Below are 21840 nucleotides of genomic sequence, written 5' to 3' on the forward strand. Positions count from 1 at the left end.
TATAACCTCCCTGCCTTCCAACAGACTAACCCAACCCCAGGAGGGACGGTGACCAACCACAGCATTCATAAATTCACAATTTGGAAAATACCTGACCTTTAACAATTTTGCCCAGTAGGTATTAGGGTCATAAATCAGTCTCCAAAAACTTGTTTATCAAGGAGGGCTAAATTAAAAGTGTTGAGATCTCTGAAACCCAGCCCACCCTCAGATTTAGTCTATGTACCACCATGAAAAAGTATGAGAACGGTGCACGTGAAGGCAACTTTTAAACATGATATCCCCAGTCAAGTCATTGAGTCACACCACGCCAATCATAAAGTTGCAATTTCAGCTGCACACTATCGAACCACGCTTGTTTGCTTGTAATTTTTGTAACTCTTCTAGTCTTTTAAATGTCAGCAATATATTCTTAAATTATTACACAGTTTCTTCCCAGCCTTCTGGACTTGGTGTAGATTTTTGTCCCTTCCCATAAAGGGCTATCCAAGTATTTGACGGTTCGATTGCATTGAGAACTGGAGGAGCAATTGTAAAGCCATTAAATTCAAACCATTTAATGGTGCACATAAAAGGTTTTGGGGGCAAATATTACCTTCCTAATTTAAATTCAAACTATATGATGGTGCACATAACAATAGTCATTCATGCCTAGTTGCTTAGCAAGTCTTTCTATTAAAATACAGTATACTAACCCCATAAGAGAAGAACAAAATGTTGAGATAAAAACCACCTTTTACTTGAGACATTTTTCTGAATAAATGGATTCTCACATCTTCAAGCATAAGAATATAGTAGAACAAAAAATTAAAAAAAACCCTAAACTTTATTAGAAATATATATTATATCCAACTGTAAATGAGCCTTACAGTATTTCCTTTGGATCATTAGGTGATCCTGGCGTTTTCTCCTTTTAGATCTAGGGTTGCTCCAATCGTGTGAAGGAGCTGAAAAAAATAATGAACAGGTTAATGTAACTAAACTAAAACCAAATTTAATACAAAATAATTATATAAGAAATTTCTTACAAAGATTTTGAAGCTCCTCTGTTCAATGTGCTTTCCAAGCTCTCCATTGCCTTTCCTCAAAAATTAAAAAAGAAAAAGAAAAAAAGCATTCAGTAAGAGCAGCTCCACCGGTTAGCTGAGCCCAAGGCTGGGGGGGGGGGGGCAAAAAAAATGACGCTCCAATGAGGAGCCCAAGCCCGGGTTGGGAGTGGGACCCACGAAGACGGGCTGCCCGAAGGCCAGTTTCGCCCTAGACCCAAACCGAGGGCTGATGACGTCAGGCGCAGTAAAAAAAATTTGAACTCACGTGCGTTGACGTCAGCCTTGCGCCAACTCCAATGGGTAGAAGCCAGCTGTCAAGCCCTGGGCGCTCCGATCTACTTCTCTCCTCCAATCCAACGGCTGGCCAGTTGGAGTGTGATGCTCTGGAGCTTGTCCAATCGTTGAGCCGCACAACGGCGGATACTTCCTCAATTGGTTCTTTGATGGAGGACTGCAAAGCGATCCTTGCGCTTTTGCCTAACACTTCCTTTATGCATATCTCTAGAATGGCCAACAAGCTAGCACAACTATCTTTAACACTGACCTCAGCATCCAATATTGTATCCCTTTCCTTGTTTGGTTCGGTTTTAACAATTACTGTCTGGAGAAAGCCAGCTCCATTAGTCATATTAGTATCCATCATCAGTCCCAATTGGAGAAAACAGGGTGGACATAGGGAAAAGGGAAAAGGAAACAATGCAAATTTGGACTCGTCTAATTTTCCTGCTTTCTGTTATCTTTCTAATTTATTGACACATATTCCTGCACTTTAGCTTCTAACTGTTCTTTTTAATTATTTAAAAGAGAAAGAAAAAAATAACAGCCACGATCATAACCTCTTTTTTTTTTGGGTGAGTACACGATCATAACCCTTTGGGTGAAGAGATATTAATTTATTCCAAAAGCCTTTGATGAAGATATATTAATTCATTTTGGCAAAAAAGGAAATAGTGTTTAATATTCACTTTGACAAAAAAGAAAATGGGGTTTAATGATTAGGAAAGAAAAAACAATGACATTGTCTCATCTTTTATCCCATCAAATAGGTCTATGTATCATTTATCCCTTACCCTACCTAGGTCTATGCATCATCATTTCATCAAATTAATTTAATTAAAATTAAATAGGACACATACATGCTAACATGCATGTAGCAAAAAATCAAACGGGTTACGGATATTGTAGCAATGTGGATCTTTTCTTTGAATAAATCATTGCACCACTTCATTATTTAGAATTTTTTATTTTTTTAAAATTGTATTGTTGTTTATTGGCGTGGTTCCCTTTTAAGTTCATTGTTAATTTTATTATGAAAAAAAGAAAGTAACACAAGTATAAGCACAACCATCAAGAAATAAAGTGAGAGAGAAAATTTTCCTTTTTATCGCACTTGTCCTTCATAATATTAACTTGACATTTTTGGAGTTATATATTTGTAGCTTAAATGGTCCCCCTCGCTTATGCATATAGTCGTACGAGGTCAGTTGTATTATTAAAAAGGTATGGAAGATGGTGTTTTTAGAGGTCAGAGTTACCTCCCTAAAAGAAAAGTTGTGGAAAAAGCTTCAAGGGTGGAAAGGTAAGCTGTTGAGTGGGGTTGGCAGGGAGATTTTGATTAAGGCCGTGGCTCTGTCTCTGCCAACTTACACTATGAACTGCTTTTTGCTATCTAAAGGCCGTGGCTCCCCTCGCTTATGCTTTTTGCTCTGTCCCTCCATCATCTTCCTGCTGTGGCTGCTGAGACCGTTAAGAAGTTTTTGTTTTCTTTACCCTCTGTTTCACCCAAAATCATAATATACATGACCATCATTATAAGTTGCATAACTTTGTTTAATAAAATAAGTTTTTTTTGTGTGAAACAAGAAGAGAGAGAGAGAGAGTAATCGGTTGACTGATGATTCGCTGGGGGCTGCTAAGGCCCGTTTGAGTGTAATCTGTGTGTTTTTTCCTTTCGGTTCTTTAACCCCCTTTTCTCATATAAAAAAAAAACAGAGAGGGAGAGGCAAAACTTCACTTGGTCCCCTTACCAATTCTTCCTCTTCTCGAATTCATACCTTTTGCTAGCAAATCAGCACCATATAGAATACCTGTCTTGTGTTTTTTCTTTTGTTTAATATTAGTTTGACAAAAACAACAAATAAAGCTCAGCACATTCCATGTTGTATCTAATATAATAAGCTAATAAAAAACAACAAATAAAGCTCAGCACTTTCCAGTCAAACAAGAAAAACCGAGTACTCATATTTACAGATGGTTTTGTGGGGTTCATGGTAAAGAAACTTTTACATTATAGTGAGTTCAGCTAGTTTATATCTCAAATTGAGAAGACTTTAAAATTAAAAAAAGGCTATACAATTATGAATTTAAAGATTTTAAGTCAAAGGAAAACAATAATATCGTTACTTTCTCCCAGATTACTTTTATTATCATGTATTGGTTAGACATGAAGGAATAAAAATATATAAGGCATGCAGAACAAGATTTTAAGAAGACAAGGCCAATTCCCAGATCTTCAAAGAAGAAGCATCTTTTCTGATTCTAGAACAGACATCTCACCATGTCATTTTTTAACAAACAATGAAATTCTCAAAACTAAAAAATACTTTGTGGGTGTGAGCAGTGGCGGTTCCAGGATTTGAAAACCGACCGGGCAAAACTTATATAACAAACTTGACGAAACGAGTGAATTTCATTAACAAACATAGCCTATCCAACTGATCCTACATGTTACAGCAGCTCTGGAATTTTGTCTTGGGCCAGTTTTTACCTCTAGAGTGTCACCTTTATTCTTCTTGTTTTTTGTTTCCAAACCTTTATTCTTCTTGTTACCGTACCATTTGGTAACAAGAAATTACTTTGGTTAAGTGGGATTTTGTGAAGATAAAAATACATCATGGCAAGGGGACAACGAAAAACGGCTTTAACAAAGAGTAATTGTTTTATATTAAAAGATATGCTGGAAAGGAGGAGAGAGAATGAGCAAAAGGGCAAGGCATTAGCCTTTGAACGTGGAATTCATCTGGGGAGAGCATTGAGGAGAGCTGGGAGCTAAAGAGCTACGTAAGGAAAAAGACTGTTTACACTGTTTGCGCACTGTTCACAGGTGATACAGTGGTGATAAAATGGTGATAGAAAATGATGTTTGTGTTTTTCTCTAGTTTTCTTGTTGTGTTTCTTTTCTTTTACCTTCATTTATTCATTTTTAGTTTCCAATCTGTACTATGTTTGTGTGTTGTGTAAAATTAGTGTTCTTTACGTACTTAAGTTAGAACTTATAGGAAGCCAACAGTTCCTCGTGGGATCGACCCCGTACTTGCATAATCTATACCTCAATAGACTCGTGCACTTGCGGGTATTTTTAATTGATTGTTTGCACATTAATTTGTGTCGATTAGAAAATACAACAACAATGTAATTCAAAGAGACATGAATTTTGTTTTTGTGATCTTTAGCCCACTTTAGTAGTGGTGATAAAAATAATAAGAAGTCAGAAATTTGAAAGGGCATGCTTAAGCTTTGTCACAAAGTGACAATATTTCAAGTTTGAAACAATTTTTTTTTTATAGTTCTAATTAAGGTTGTACTCATTATCAACCCTTCTAATATATAATCAAAATACAGTTTGGAAAGGATTATATACCATAATAATCCTAATCATAAAAGAGCTTTGTAAACCATAAAACTTGGGGTAGTAGATCCTCACTATGTTTCATATGGCTGACATTATAGGTATAAAATGATATATATATATATACTAGAGGTTTAGTCACTATATACTATAAAACTTACACTAGCTACAATATAATATGCTTAAACTAGGTAAGTTTACACTTGAATTATAACATTTCTAGGTTTCAATATAATCCACACATAGCTTAACTAAAATTGCAAGTGCATGTCAATTGAATCCAATGTGTGGTATATGAGTCTCAGCTAATTAATGTTGGGTATATATATTGAAAACCACGGATCTACAAATAATGTATTAACATCCTCAAAACTCCATTCCATGTCAAAAAAAAAAGACATGGATGCAGTACCCTCATTATTGACCAAACCATCTAAGATATTTTCTATTGGAATATTCACTGAATTTTCATAACTCCCACTAACTTTGTAATTTAAATTCTTAATTTCATCGTCAACATTATCTGTATCGGGCTGTGGTGTCAAATATGAGAAGGCCAATAAGGCAGAGAATATATTATCTAAGTTGTGGAATATGAGGGTTTGTCGGGCTGTGTGTGGTGTCAAATCTGAAGATTAAAAAAAAAACCATGAAAAAAAAACCATGAGAGGAGCATACAAATTGGCAAGAGATGCAGTTATATATTGCTTTGTTTGCATTTCTAGGGGCCCACCCACTCTGAACATTAGAAAAATCTAAACCCCCGAAGCATCCAAGTTTGACCTCCAAAACAACCCAATATTGTATCCCTTTCCTTGTTTGGTTCTGTTTTAACAATTACTGTCTGGAGAAAGCCAGCTCCATTAGTCATATTAGTATCCATCATCAGTCCCAATTGGAGAAAACAGGGTGGACATAGGGAAAAGGGAAAAGGAAACAATGCAAATTTGGACTCGTCTAATTTTCCTGCTTTCTGTTATCTTTCTAATTTGTTGACACATATTCCTGCACTTTAATTTCTAACTGTTCTTTTTAATTATTTAAAAGAGAAAAAAAAGATAACAGCCACGATCATAACCCTTTTTTTTTTTGGGTGAGTACACGATCATAACCCTTTGGGTGAAGAGATATTAATTTATTCCAAAAGCCTTTGATGAAGATATATTAATTCATTTTGGCAAAAAAGGAAAGAGTATTTAATATTCACTTTGACTAAAAAGAAAATGGGGTTTAATGATTAGGAAAGAAAAAACAATGACATTGTCTCATCTTTTATCCCATCAAATAGGTCTATGTATCATTTATCCCTTACCCTACCTAGGTCTATGCATCATCATTTCATCAAATTAATTTAATTAAAATTAAATAGGACACATACATGCTAACATGCATGTAGCAAAAAATCAAACGGGTTACGGATATTGTAGCAATGTGGATCTTTTCTTTGAATAAATCATTGCACCACTTCATTATTTAGAATTTTTTATTTTTTTAAAATTGTATTGTTGTTTATTGGCGTGGTTCTCTTTTAAGTTCATTGTTAATTTTATTATGAAAAAAGAAAGTAACACAAGTATAAGCACAACCATCAAGAAATAAAGTGAGAGAGAAAATTTTCCTTTTTATCGCACTTGTCCTTCATAATATTAACTTGACATTTTTGGAGTTATATATTTGTAGCTTAAATGGTCCCCCTCGCTTATGCATATAGTCGTACGAGGTCAGTTGTATTATTAAAAAGGTATGGAAGATGGTGTTTTTAGAGGTCAGAGTTACCTCCCTAAAAGAAAAGTTGTGGAAAAAGCTTCAAGGGTGGAAAGGTAAGCTGTTGAGTGGGGCTGGCAGGGAGATTTTGATTAAGGCCGTGGCTCTGTCTCTGCCAACTTACACTATGAACTGCTTTTTGCTATCTAAAGGCTGTGGCTCCCCTCGCTTATGCTTTTTGCTCTGTCCCTCCATCATCTTCCTGCTGTGGCTGCTGAGACCGTTAAGAAGTTTTGGTTTTCTTTACCCCCTGTTTCACCCAAAATCATAATATACATGACCATCATTATAAGTTGCATAACTTTGTTTAATAAAATAAGTTTTTTTTGTGTGAAACAAGAAGAGAGAGAGAGAGTAATCGGTTGACTGATGATTCGCTGGGGGCTGCTAAGGCCCGTTTGAGTGTAATTTGTGTGTTTTTTCCTTTCGGTTCTTTAACCCCCTTTTCTCATAAAAAAAAACAGAGAGGGAGAGGCAAAACTTCACTTGGTCCCTCTTACCAATTCTTCCTCTTCTCAAATTCATACCTTTTGCCAGCAGATCAACACCATATAGAATACCTGTCTTGTGTTTTTTCTTTTGTTTAATATTAGTTTGACAAAAACAACAAATAAAGCTCAGCACATTCCATGTTGTCTCTAATATAATAAGCTAATAAAAAACAACAAATAAAGCTCAGCACTTTCCAGTCAAACAAGAAAAACTGAGTACTCATATGTACAGATGGTTTTGTGGGGTTCATGGTAAAGAAACTTTTACATTATAGTGAGTTCAGCTAGTTTATATCTCAAACTGAGAAGACTTTAAAATTAGAAAAGGCTATACAATTATGAATTTAAAGATTTTAAGTCAAAGGAAAACAATAATATCGTTACTTTCTCCCAGATTACTTTTATTATCATGTATTGGTTAGACATGAAGGAATAAAAATATATAAGGCATGCAGAACAAAATTTTAAGAAGACAAGGCCAATTCCCATATCTTCAAAGAAGAAGCATCTTTTCTGGTGACCCAACTTTTCAGTTCCATAGTTCTCAAACCAATCGAAGCTGCTGCATGAGCTGCTCGATTTGCACATCTAGGCACATATGGTGAATTTAGGGAATGGATGCCCTGCAAGTTGAAACTCAAATCTCTTTTCAAGGTCCCTTCTCCTACCCACCCACTACAATCCACCCTCTCTTTCTTACAACCCAGCAAAATACCCGACATTATACCACCTATTCAAATCTGCCGATCTCTCTCTCTTAAGCTCAACCCCAAATCTCATCGATCCACACAACCCAACGTTAGGCATCTCCTCCCTCTGTCTCTGAGGCCAAACGAAAATTCAATCCCAAGCGTGCAAAATTGTGCATCCCGGTAAAATGAGTTTGTTTTCCTCGATTCTGTGTTGCTTCTCTCACTTCCAAAAAAAAAAAAAGAGTTTGAAGGTGTTTTTTTTAACAGAAATTTTTTATTTTCCTATCAATTTTCTCTGTTCTGTCCACAATTATGGTTCCAAGAATTTTTTTGTTCTTTCAATTTTTCTACCTTCAACTTATTATACTATAATGTACCTGCAGTCTTGGTTAGTAGAAAGGTCTCTCCACCTTTTGCCTTTAGCGACGCCGACCACACATTCATCTCGCAATCCCTCCACAAGGTATTTTGCTTTTTTTTTCTTAGCCCAGCAAAAAAAATTAAAAGAAAGAAAAGGAAACTATCTCTACCCACTATCCAAAACAAAGAGAACAGAGAAGGGAAAGAAAGAGGACGAAGAAGAAGAGAGAAAACAAACAAGAGGGAAATAGAGAAAAGTCTTGATCTTAGGAGGGATGTGGGGTTTCTAAGATAGCATGGCTTTTTTATATCTCGTGGCTTTTTTTGTCATTCTATATACTCATTATTATGTATAAAAGTTTACCAATTGCTCACAATTCTCTTCAAATATAGTTTATCAAATGCCTAACTGATTTTTTTTCATTATTCTTGCAGCACATCAAAAGCAGTTTTTTTCAATATCAAACTAGCTCAAAACTGAGGCAGGAGTAAAGTCTGACAAACAGAAAAAAGGTAACAAATACAACTTGGAAAGAAGAAAAGTGAGCATGGGTATCCAATAATAATTTTTTTTTTTGGTCATAATCCAATGATGCATTTGTGTACCAGACTACCAGTGATAATAACAGTATCTTGAAACTTTGAAATAAGAGTAGAGTCTATTTCAAATTCTCTAATTAACAAGGAAATTCCAACGGCATAAGCATAACTACTAAACAAACATATATGTAAATGTAAATAAATTCAAGACACAAAAGAAGACTTGGTGAGAAATCTGAGGCACTAGAAAATTGGAAGAAACTAGCAGATTCCATCTCCATGTGGATTGAGTTTTCAGTTTTGGGGTTTGGTTTTTTCTTGGTACCAAAAAAGTGGCTGTGCCCTTTATATACTTGAAGAAAAAAAGGAGGGTGTTTGAACTTTGAACAAAAGCCAAAAGAATTACAAAGGGCACATATTGTAATAAAATAAAAATAATTTAAAAATAAGCAGCTGAAAGCTACGATTTGTGGTGAGGGAGGATGTTTTTAGGATTGCAGCACCAAAATCTAGTGCAAATTAATTGTTCTTTCTATATTGCAAGGACCCGTATATTTACACTCGTGGGTCAAATAAGGCACGGCGGCTGGATTTGACCAAGAAAACACAATTACAAATCGTAGCTTTTTTTTGGTAACTGGATATTTCATAAAACAAGCCAAAAGGTAAATCACAATAGTACAACAACAAGCTGTTTAATCTTTCCCATCCCAAAAACAACACGCAGAACCTCATACTTAATTACTAATTATAGCATTAATGTGAAAGAATATTTGCTTTTCCTACCTTTAGTATTATCACCCCAAAAGAATATTTTTAATGTCAAAGAAAATTTTGTCGACAACTTAACTTTCTTTCATAAAAGTTGAAAGCTCAATGCCACTTTCTTTCTTGAAAGTTGAAAGCCCATGTACGCAACTTTCTCTCTTGAAAGTTGAAAGCTCATGACAAAGAAATGTTTTTAATGTAACTTTGTCTTTAATCATGCAATAACTTTTCTTTTTTTAAGATTGAGTAGTTTTCTTTCTTTCTTTCAAACCAAAGAAGTTTTTCTAAACAGACGATTCTACTTTTCTCTCACTTAAACATATACACCAAATTATCCTTATAAAATACAAAATCAAATAACTTAATTTTAAAGTTACAAACGAACATTGAAACTACATAATAAAATATCAAATAACGTTAAAAAATAATAAGAAATTAGTTTAAACACTTCAAAGAACCAAAAATTGCAGCATAGAGGCCTAGTAATCTTCAATCCAAATCTGATTTGTGTACTGTAGCCAAAGAAAAACAAAGTTAAAGAATAAATATCAAGTACATGGGCATGTTATTTGAGATTAAGGAAGGTTATTCATCACTATACCATTTAATATGTAGTCAAGATGGACTAGCAACCACTTTCTCTTTCATTTGAGAATTAGAATATACCTCTACATCATTAAACAAATTATGAAAATGAGAAAATAAACATATGTCATATGAATGTAATTGAAAACCAAAAGAAATATAAAAAATTAAAATTACTTACCAGTCTCAATTTTGTACATGTGGATTAAAAAATCCTTGACTCCTTTTTGTAACTCATTAATCAAAGTGGCTTCGTAGTATAACTTCAATAACTTGATCAAGACTCTAGCACAATCCCAATAATTTGAGGTAGGAGGCCCCACTCTTTTTTTCTTCTTCTCAACATCATCATCCATAAAATAACCCACAAATTACGTTTGACATAGGACTAGTAGATGAACTGAAGGTTTTTGCAATTGAAACACAAATTAATTAAATTAAACAAAAAGACATGAGTGATATTACATATAGCTTTTTGCAATTGAAACTAAAGATTAAAGCTAAATGATTCATTCCTTACAATATTTAAATACTAAGATTCCTTGTGCACATTTGAATAGTCAACATATGTTCCAATTCATATAGCTTTAATCATTGTATTTGCCACGTTCTGTACCAAAAAAGAAAGAAAAGTTGCAGGTCCCTCTGCAACTTCTCATCTCCTTTTCGTCGAATAAGGGATATTGTTAACCGTTAACCAAACCAAACATTTCGGTACGGATCGGATCGGAATAATTAAAATTAAAAAATAATTATTTAACCAAACCAAACCAAACCAAACCGTCGGTACGGTACGGTCGGTACGCGGATAATTCGCTTATGTACTTGGCAGGCAGTCATCAAATAGAATGGGAGGGTGGGGCTGGGGCTGTGGGTGAGGATGGGATGGTGAGGTTGTGGGTGAGAAACAAACAGAGGGAGGAGAGGTCTTTAAGGTGACAAACTAAAACTAAAGTATAAGTTCATGTAACATTTCTACAAAAAAATCCTTTTATAAAACTCACTTTTTCTTTCTTTAGATACTTCCAAACTTTTTCTACATTTATGTAAATGCTTTTGGCATTTGTTCCATGTTGGGTTCTGTAGTTTTTCATGCTGAATCCAACCATATAAAGAACATAAAATTTGGATCAACAGTTGGAAAGTTACAGGTAAAAAACGGGACAAAGGTCGAAACTAGAAAATATAGGAAGTTCACAAATTCCTCTAACCAAACAGTGCTACAGTACCGGGTAAGTGATACAATGGTGATAAAGAAGTGATACAGTGGTGATAAAGCAGTGATACAAAATGCTGATTGTATTTACCTTTGGTTTCTTGTTTTGTATTCAAATAATAAAATAAGTATAAATATCGGATCGGTACGGGTTTCCATCGGGTTAGGAATTTTGTTTCCGTTAACCAAACCAAACATTTCGGTACGGATCGGATTGGAATAATTAAAATTAAAAAATAATTATTTAACCAAACCAAACCGTCGGTACGGTACGGTCGGTATGCGGATAATTCGGATGAGATGCCCACCCCTATTTCAAACCAAGCCAGTGAGGCCTTGTAAGCAACATGTCTCAAAATAGTTTATGTATTTTAAGAATGACGAGCGTGAATTTTAGAGCAACATGTCTCGCCAAACTCACTAAGTTTTGCCTTTGGTATATATGACTAATATTGCTTTATTAATTCTATGAATTTTATTTTATTATTAAGCATCGATATAATTTTTTTTTCTTTGTCTTAATTTTGCTGTAGGTTCGAAGTTGAGTTGCTTGGTTAAGAGGTACTCTCTTAATTTATGCAGTTTTTTTTTTGGTGTGGTTTATTTGTGGTTACGGTTTTATGTGTTATAGAAATTTCCAACTTTTGCTAGATTTGTATGATTGTATATGATTTTTATGATGATGAATGATCGATATATATATATATATGTTGTGAATGTATATTTGGTAATAGAATAAATTCACTACTTCGAGAATAGGATTTAGATGCTGGTAGTTCATTGGAAGCCACATTTTTTCAAGGGTTACGGTTATTTACCCAAAGTAAAAACCAAATGCAAGAAAGACACTTTGAGATTATACAGATAAAACGACTTGAGGTAATTTCAAAGGTATCAGAATAAAAATTCCAAAAGTTTTGAGGAAGAAAAAGAATGACCCTATTAAAATAATAGAGCTTTATTTTAAGATCATTATATAGTTTAATAATATAGCACACAAAACCAAAATTTACGTATTCAAGAAAATGTCAATAATCAATTCATGAATCTCAAATTACTAAACCAAAATTAACAAATCTCGCAAATTACAAGCATTGCCACCGTATCTAAATTTCATAATCTAAATATTTTATTTAAAGTCACCCCCTCCCACTGTTGCATTAATAATTGACACAAATTAATATGCTAATCATCCAATTAAAAGTACCGGCAAGTGCACAAATCTGTTGGGGCATAAATTTTGTAAGTACGGGGTCGATCTCACGATAAACTGTCGGCTTACTACAAGTTCTAATTTGAGTACGTAAAGAACACTTATTTAACACAACACAAATGCAATATACAAATTGGAAGCTAAAAATGAGTAAAGAAAGGTAAAAGAAATGAAACAAAACCTTGGGCCACTGTTTGGAAAATACGTCAATACGCACATAATACGTGAATGATACATTTGCATATCTTTGATAAAATATGTCAAACACAAATTTTTCCATATCTTTTATAAGTGTACAGAAAACAGAAGTAATACATGAATAATACGATAATTAACTAACCAGGCATAATATTTAAAATAGCATAAGTATACAATCCTTTATATGTTATAAGGAGACATTTCAGTTTCGGAAAGAATATGACGTCACCTAAATTACGTTACAGGACGTTCACATGGATAGACAATGGATTAAGATGAAAAATAGGTTGAGTAAGGAATATATGGATGGTATTGCATCATTTATGGGAGTTGCAATTCAGCAAGTGAATGAAAAAAATGAGACGAGGTGTCCTTGCAAGAAATGTTTGAATACGCAATGGAAAGCTCTTCAAACTGTCCATGCACATTTGTGGGAGTATGGGATGTCTGCTGTTTATCACACATGGATATACCATGGGGAAAAATTTGGGTTACCTAGACAAGATGCAACTCTTCCAAATGGTGTAGAGGCACTTGGACCCAATGATGTTACTTATGATATCTTAAATGATGCATTTCCTCGAGACATGAATCAAGATTTGCAGGGAGAATGTGATACTTTTGGAGGGAATGAAAATGTAGGTGATAGGGAAGATGATGGAACTAATGTGCATAGGGTTGCGGCTAAAAAGTATGAGATGTTAATGGTTGAGGCCGAACGAGAACTTTTTCCAGGTACTAATGGGCTTTCAGTTTTGACTGTTATGGTAAGGTTAATGCAGGCCAAAGTTGAAAATCATTGGACTAACAAATCATTTGATATATTGTTAGAGATACTAAATTGGGCTTGTCCTAAGCCACATAATTTTCCAACCACTTATTATGCTACGAATAAGATGTTGAAAAATTTGGGTCTAGGGTATGAAAATATTGATGCTTGTGTGAATGATTGTGCTTTGTTTTATAAAGAGCATGTTGGGAAGGATAAATGTCCTGAGTGTGATGAGCCAAGATATAAATCAAGTACTAATGAAAAAAGAAAGAAAGTTCCACAAAAAGTATTGCGTTATTTTCCTCTGAAGCCAAGATTACAAAGAATGTTCATGTCAAAGCATACAGCTAGTCAAATGAGGTGGCACTTTGATAAACGAGTTGATGAGTATGGTGTTATGAGGCATCCAGCTGATAGTATTGCATGGAAGGAGTTTGATCGTATGTACCCTGAGTTTGCTCAGGAGCCTAGAAATATAAGGTTAGGCCTTGCAACAGACGGGTTCAACCCATTTGGAAGTATGAGCACAAGTTATAGCATGTGGCCGGTGGTGGTTGTTCCATATAATCTTCCACCTTGGATGTGTATGAAACAACAATACTCAATCATGACTTTGCTTATTCCAGGCCCAAAAGCACCAGGAAAGGATATTGATGTGTATTTGCGCCCATTAATAGATGAGCTTAAGGAGTTGTGGGAGGGTGTTCCAACTTATGACAAGTTTACTGATTCTGGATTTAAGATGCGGGCAACTGTGATATGGACAATTAACGATTTTCCTGCTTATGGCAATTTATCTGGATGGAGCACTAAAGGTTACTTGGCATGTCCCGTGTGTCTTGAGGACACATCACATACCAAGTTGAGAAATAAAATTTGTTACATGGGGCATCGTCGTTATTTGAGAAAGAATCATCCGTGGCGTAAAAGTTGTGACTTTGATGGAAAGTATGAGATGCGTGATCAACCGAGGGTATTCTCTGGTGATGAGATATTACTTCAATTCAATCATCTCAGACCTTGTAAGCCTGGTAAGCACCCTGATAATTATGATAGAAAGAGGAAACGAATGCCCATGGAATTAAATTGGACAAAAAAGAGTATTTTCTTTGAATTGGAGTATTGGTCTAAGTTGAAAATAAGACATAATTTGGATGTAATGCACATTGAGAAAAATATATGTGACAACATTGTTGGGACACTATTGAGCATAGAAGGAAAGACAAAAGACACGATCAATGCACGTTTGGATATGATAGACATGAATATACGAAGAGCTTTGCACTTACATAGAGATGAAACTAACTTAGTTAAGAAGTACCCAGCAATCTACACGTTGTTACCACATCAACGTCAATCATTTTGTGAATTTTTGAAATCTGTAAAATTTCCAGATGGGTATGCAGCCAACATATCAAAGAATGTTAAAGAAGATGGGAAAATATCTGGTTTGAAGAGTCATGATTGTCATGTTTTGCTTCAACAACTTCTACCTGTTGGGATTCGGCCGTACTTGCCAAAAGAGGTGTGTGCACCTCTTATGGAATTGTCGAACTTCTTCCAACAAATTTGTGCAAAGACATTAAAAGTTGAAGATTTGGATAGGTTGGAGGTTGATATTGTGTTCATACTATGCAAACTTGAGAAAATATTTCCACCTGCTTTCTTCGATGTTATGGTTCATTTAGCTATCCATTTACCACGTGAGGCAAAACTTGCTGGCCCAGTAGCATATCGATGGATGTACCCGATAGAGAGGTATTGCTTCTTTTTTGTGCTATTTTATTAACTTTATCTTGAATTATTTTGTATTGTCTACATAATATATTATTATGTGGGATACAGAATGCTAGGGAAATTGAAAGGTTATGTACGTAATAGAGCTCGGCCTGAAGGATCCATTGTTGAGGGATACATTGCAAACGAATCATTAACTTTCTGTTCAATGTATCTCCGTAATGGTGAAATTTTTTCCTCTCATCATGAACGAAATAATGATGGTGAAACCAATGCGAAGCTATCAGTTTTCATGCATAATGCACGCCCGTGTGGTGGCTACAAAATGGTTCAATGGTCAGAGTTGGAAATGGAATCAGCTTATTGGTATATCCTCAACAATTGTGATGAAGTTGAACCTTTCAAAAAGTGTGTAAGTCGATCCATGTTTAATGTGCTTGTTTTAATCTTTGGTTTCAATTTATTAACTAAGAATTTTAAATTGAATGTCATTCTACAGTGAGTTTCGCCAACTGTTAGAAATAGAAAGCCCAGATAACTTGGAACAGAGACAAAGGAAATTGTTTCCGCAATGGTTAAAGACTCGTGTCAAAACATTGAGCAAACAAGGATTGGGGGATGCAACTAACGAATTATATGCATTAGCATATGGTCCAGATAAAAGAGTTGGTATGTATACAGGGTGTGTTGTAAATGGAGTTCGGTGGCAAGTAAAGCATATAGAAGAAACACGCACAACTCAGAACAGTGGGGTTATGGTACCTGGGACACATGGTGATCAACAATCTAACTTTTATGGTAGATTGGTGAATGTTGTGAAGATAGGTTTTCAAGATGGGTATCATGTTATACTTTTCAAATGTGAGTGGTTTAATACTCAACCAAGATTTTTTAGGAAGAAAAAGATTCACCGGATTCGTCCTGATTATCATCTCACTTCAGTGAATACAACCAATGTATGGTATAAAGATGATCCGTATGTGCTTGCTAAACAAGCCCAACAAATATTTTATCTTGACGACCCTAAATTGGGTTCTAGTTGGAAAGTAATTCAGAAGATTCGACATAGACATGTGTGGGATGTTCCTGAAAATGAAGCCGCTCATGAAGTTGAAACAATCTATGATGAAGGAGTAGACCAAGATGGTGATGATATTGTGATAACAAGTCGAGATGAGAATGAATTACCAAGCACTTCACTTCGTAGAGATGATGCAGAACCTGAAATAGTTGAGGAGGAGATTAGTTTGGAACCAATAGGAGTTGATGATTATGAGGAAGTTTTTACTGATGATGAGTCAATTGAAGAACAATTGTCAAGGGATGAGTCAAATAGTGTTCACAGTGATGATTATAGTGATTTGGATTGACATTTTTTTTAACACATGTTCAATTTATATATATTTTTTATATGTACGAGTTTGATTCTTTTGGTAGTTGAAAGTATGAGTGGCACTCTTTCCTACCCCGGAGTTTTGTCCTACATGGTTTTCTCCGGGAGGTTTTAACGAGGCCACCTTTAACTTGTTGTTCCTCACTATGTATTGTTTCATGGTTTTTTAATGGAATTTATTTTTTTACTCCAAAGAACTTATCTTTTTGTTTTTAGTGGTAAGGTTTTTCATGTCCCCCAATTTGGTGTACTACAATTTTTAAATGAGAGATTGGTTTTTATTAATTTTATGTGCAGATCAAGAAGATGGTAGGTAAACATAAGAAGCAAAAATTTGCTAAACAACCACTTGCTCCACATTCATTAGCACAACCACCATCTAGTACACCACATCAGTCGCAACCACCACAACCTGATTCTTCACCGCCACGAGATCAATTAAGCATGTCAAGTACGTGACTGAAATATTTTTTTGTATATATATATATATATTTTTTATAATTAAATTACTAAAATTTCTTGCCGGTTTCTTTTGTGTATAGGACATGGAAATTGTGTAGTACCTTCTTTGCAGAAGAAGAAAACATGTGATCCAATTATAGGTGAGAAGCAAAAATCAACCCAACAACTTGTACCACATCCACTAGCACAACCACCCAGTGCACCACATCAGTCACAACATGACTCTTCTTCACCACCATATCAGTCAAGCACAACAAATAAGTGATCGACTTTATGTTTATATTTATTTATTTAAATGACTAAGTTTTTGTTGGGTTCTTTTGCTTTAGGGCATGAACATTGTGCAGGGCCTTCTTTAAAGAAGAAGAAAACTAGTGATCGAAGTATAGGTCAGAAGCAAAAATTAGCTCAACCACCACTTCCACCATCTTCACTAGCACAACCACCATCTAGTGCACCCCATCAATCAGAACCACCACAACACGAGTCTTCTTCACGATCACCAGATCAATCGATCATAGCAAGTGAGTGATCGAAATATTTATGTTTATATTTTTTGTTGGTTTCTTTTGCTTATATGGCATGGAGATTGTGCAGGAACTTCTTTGCATAACAAGAAAACTCGTGGTCCAACAAAAGGTGCTGGCACTTACGACGTGGTTAATAAGTCCCAGGGGCAAATTCAGATTCGGTTGGATCCAGAGCAGAAATTAGTGGAGGGTATAAAGACTCACCCATTGTTTGTCAATGAGATTGGAATAATCACTCGTGCGAAAGCTCCACTGAATGTTCTAGGATTGAAGAAAGTTCCTAAAGAGGATAAGCAAGAATGGGCAGAGGCACTGAAGGTGAGTGAGCAATTCAATGCTGTGTAATTATGTTTATAGTCAATTAATATTAAGGTAAATATTTTTATTTTTTATTTTTGTAATTGTGGGTAGTTCAACTTTGATGTTGACCTCATGGATCCGGCTATGTGGAGGTTTATTGATGATCATATGTACTCCACTTATAAAGAGTGGAAATCGAAGCTCCATAAACACTTTAAGAAGTTTTATCCTGACATTGAGCTTGCACGGGCTACACCTCCCCCCAAAGAACTATTTGGTACGACACGAACAATAGAGGAATGGCATTGGCTTATTGATAACTTGTACACAAATGAGCAATACCAGGTACCGTAAACTTTGAATCAATTTGGTTGACTTGAAAATTTCCAATATTTCTCTCCAATATTTCCAATATACACATATGTATTAAATATATTATAATGTACATATAGACACTTATATACGCATATATTGTTGTTATAATATATCCATATATATTATATATTATAATATACATATATATAATTAATATATACCTATAATAGATCCTATTTTTTCTCGGCTATTGGTGTCCTACATAGATCCTAGCATTAATAATTGTACAAGGTTATGAGCTAATCTTCTAGTGTTACAATGACCTAATTGGAGATGACATGACAAATTTTTTTTGTGTCGGAACATGACACACCGTATACTTTGTTCTTTGTTGTAAATTTCAAATCCCAACCTCTATAATTGTTGTCGTCTGTCTTCCATGTTCATATATCGGACCTCAAACAGTTGAAATGAAAAATAAATTGACTTGATTTACGAAGTGGCTCCGTTGTTAATTTAATTAAATAGTAATAAGAAAAGAATTATTAATGTGATTGAATATGCAATTTTTATACATGCGCTCTTAATGCAGAGACGGTGCAAAGCCAATGCCAAAAACAGGCAAAATATAAAATTTAATCATACAGGGGGTTCACGTCCATTCACTATGCCAAAAAAGGGCTTTAGCAACGGATAAAATCCGTTGCCTATTACACATAAATACCGTGGTATTGGTGACTGTTGCCTATTCCTATGTAATAGGCAACGGATATTATCCGTGGCCTTTTTAGAGTTACAGCATCAGATATTTGGTAAAATCCGATGCGTTAATTATTTCCGTGTGCCAAAAAAACGTTGACTTCTGATGCCTAAACCTAAAACAGCATCAGTGGTTTTAAAAGAGAGGAGGCTAAAGAGATATTACAGCATCAGTGATATCTCCTATGCTGATGCGTATTATCAATTACAACATCGCAAAAACAAATAATGTTGTTGCGAATTATGTTATACGTCATCGCTTTTTCTGTTTTGTGGACGTGAAAAGCCTCCAATAACGCTGATTGTTATGTAAATACTGATGCTACTTCTAGTTTTAGGCATCAATGATCATAGATGTCTAGTTGTTTTAATCTTTTAACTTCAATTATTTTTGCAAAACTGAAGTTGTTATAAACAATATGCATCACTTATGTAAGGAAAGTGTAGGCATTTTGCATCACATATATATAAATAGTAATTTATATATATTCATACTTGTCTATATATATATAAGCAAAATACTTGAAAGATCCATACTTATCACATCCAAATCACAATTTTTCCAACCTCACACCACAAATTATCCGTACTTGTCTATAACGCAAAATACTAGCTAGAAACACATGAAAAATGGAGGAATGTTTAGTTCAATCAAAAAGCCATTATAGGACATGAGTTGCCAATTCTTCTCGCACCTCATCCAATTCCATTTGGGTGTACATGTCGTTTCGTCTAGCTCTATGTTATTACGAAGTGCTTTGAACAATGATATCTCCATCACACCTGTGTCAATATATAAACAAGTAAAAAATAGTCTCTTTGCAGAACAAAAGGAATAGAGACAAAGTCTTAAGAAGTAATGGAAAAGCAAACACAGAATATATTTCAAAATAATAACGACCATATTGCAAAAGCACAATATTGAAATTGTCTTCCTTGACATGTTCTGATGACTCTAAAAAAAGAACCAACAAGAAATAGCCTACAAAATCCACTGCGACTTTTAATAAATAATCAAAATTAAACAATATTATTAGTGTTAATTACATGCATAATTTTGAATTATTATTGTTAATTGGAAGGATAAAAAGTGTTTTGAGGGTCTCTGGCAAAGCAGAAAAAGTAAAATCCTGGCAGGATCAAAATAAACAAGAATGGTGAAAAACCTTTCTGCAGCTTGTGGACTTTGAGTCTTCATTATCACTGATGGGATTCAGAGTCTCAAAACATATAACTCCTTCAATCCAAGCTTGCTAAGAGTTTTTGCCACATGGACCTTGTCCCCATTTGAGAAAATCTGTTTTCATATTGTTAAGCCAAAACATCATCAGAGAAATTAAATCTTGAAGCAAATTTTTTTAGTTACCATCAACTTATATGTAACTTGTAGCTTATGAGTTTTCGATACGGCAGGCTCAGCAGCAGAGTCCTTAGGACATGGTCAGGTCTTAGTACCTCATAGGGCAAAGGGTATCATCTAGGTCTTAGTACCCTAACGAAGGGACTTCCATGGCTCTCTCTGGACGAGGAGGAGGATGTCTATGGCTCTCCCTTTCTTCTAAGGCCTTAGGTTATTTTTGCTGTGGCCAAACTTTGAGTGTCTAGATGGAGGAAAGAGAAGAAGAAGATGGAGGAGATCCAAAAAAATTGTGAGCTTTATTTTTTTTCAGGAGGTAGAAGCTGAAAAATGTCGAGCGAGTTTGGGAGGGATTGAAAAAAATGCGAGGGAGAGGAGCCAAGGTTGCGAGGGAGTCTGTAAAAAGGAGAGGGAGCGTGAAATGTTTTTGCTGGAGCGTTGACTATACTTTCAGCATCAGTGCTTCCCAAAAAAAAAAGCCCCCCACTTTACAAAAAAACAACAGAAACACTTTAGGCATCAGTCATTAGAACAGACGATGCTACATTGACATCAAGGCATCGCTAACGAAAACAAAATATTTGTGCTGAAGTCGTTTTACCTTTTAGCATCTTAATTTATAAAAGCGATGCCAAATATACTTAAAGCATCGATTTTCAATTTTCTGATGCCAATGTAGTGTTGCTAAAGCCAAATTTTGGCATAGTGATTCCTGAAACATAAAGAACTTGCTGAAACGGTAATTTGTGTTCTTGGTTTAATGTTTTTCAGATATGTGGAAATACTCATTTTCTTTTTTATTGTTGAGAAAATGTAGAAAGGAGAACACCCTACTTATATCAGCAACTGGCAAGCCATGCATCAGTACAGAAAGAAGGGTGGCGTATACGTCAATGAGGTTGCTGAGGCAAAAGGGGTAAAGTTAAATTGTTAAATGTTCTATAAATTTAGTAATTCACAAGTTTATTATAGATACTTTTGACTTATGTCTAACATGTTAATTTTCTGCTTGCAGAAGAATATGGCAGCCGAATTGGAGAAAGTGAAAGAACAACTGGCCTCAAGTGCACCGAATGATACTCCACCATATCAGATCATGGTGCCTGAGAAGCTACAATTAGGGATCTTGTCTGCAGAACTTGGGGTTGGAAAGGACAAAAAGATACGTGGTGTGGGTTCTAGTCTTCGTGTGCAGGGTACTTCCTGTAGAATTTCTGAATCTAATGCCACCAACACCTATTATGATTCAAAGCATAAAGTGGATGAGTTGTCAGGCAAAGTGGATGAATTACTTGGCGTCATCCGGAAGATGCAAGCCCATATCAAATACTTGCGTAAGAAAGGTAAAAAAAACCATGATAACGACGACGACGACGACGACGGCGACGACGACGGCGACGACGGCGACGACAACGGCGACGACGACGACGGCGGCGACGACGACGGCGACGACGACGACGGCGGCGGCGACGACGACGGCGACGGCGACGACGGCGACGGCGACGACGACGACGACGATAGTGGTGATAATTTTGATGATGAGGATGGTGTCGAGGTTGGTCATGATTTTGATGATGAGTATGGTGATATTGGTGTGGCTAATTAGGTTATGTTTTTATCCTATGGTTGGTTGGATGTACCTGCTTTATTTGTTTTCTTTAATGCCTCTCCTAATGAAAGGGTCGATAAATATCTACAAACTCACACACAA

The 21840-nt window shown here is 35.3% G+C and overlaps 1 protein-coding gene and 1 long non-coding RNA gene across 3 annotated transcripts; both read left to right on the forward strand.

Annotated features, from left to right (window-relative positions):
- Positions 1 to 7271: 7271 nt before the first annotated feature.
- Positions 7272 to 11750, forward strand: LOC148292453 (uncharacterized). Of its 2 annotated transcripts, XR_015826020.1 has the most exons (4): positions 7272 to 7804; positions 8008 to 8087; positions 8420 to 8497; positions 11627 to 11750. It is a non-coding gene; the product is annotated as an uncharacterized LOC148292453 (long non-coding RNA). The 2 variants fall into 2 exon arrangements; XR_015826019.1 differs by lacking the exon at positions 11627 to 11750 and having other exon boundaries at positions 8420 to 8583.
- Positions 11751 to 12758: 1008 nt separating this feature from the next.
- LOC148292454 (uncharacterized) lies at positions 12759 to 16383 on the forward strand. The gene is made up of 3 exons (XM_088245830.1): positions 12759 to 15034; positions 15122 to 15421; positions 15513 to 16383. The coding sequence occupies exons 1-3, from the start codon at positions 12759 to 12761 to the stop codon at positions 16381 to 16383; spliced, it is 3447 nt and encodes a 1148-aa protein (XP_088101956.1).
- The last annotated feature ends 5457 nt before the right edge of the window (positions 16384 to 21840 follow it).

Source organism: Prunus avium, chromosome 8, assembly GCF_965620075.1.
Source record: "Prunus avium chromosome 8, drPruAviu1.hap1.1, whole genome shotgun sequence".
NCBI classification, from domain to species: domain Eukaryota; kingdom Viridiplantae; phylum Streptophyta; class Magnoliopsida; order Rosales; family Rosaceae; genus Prunus; species Prunus avium.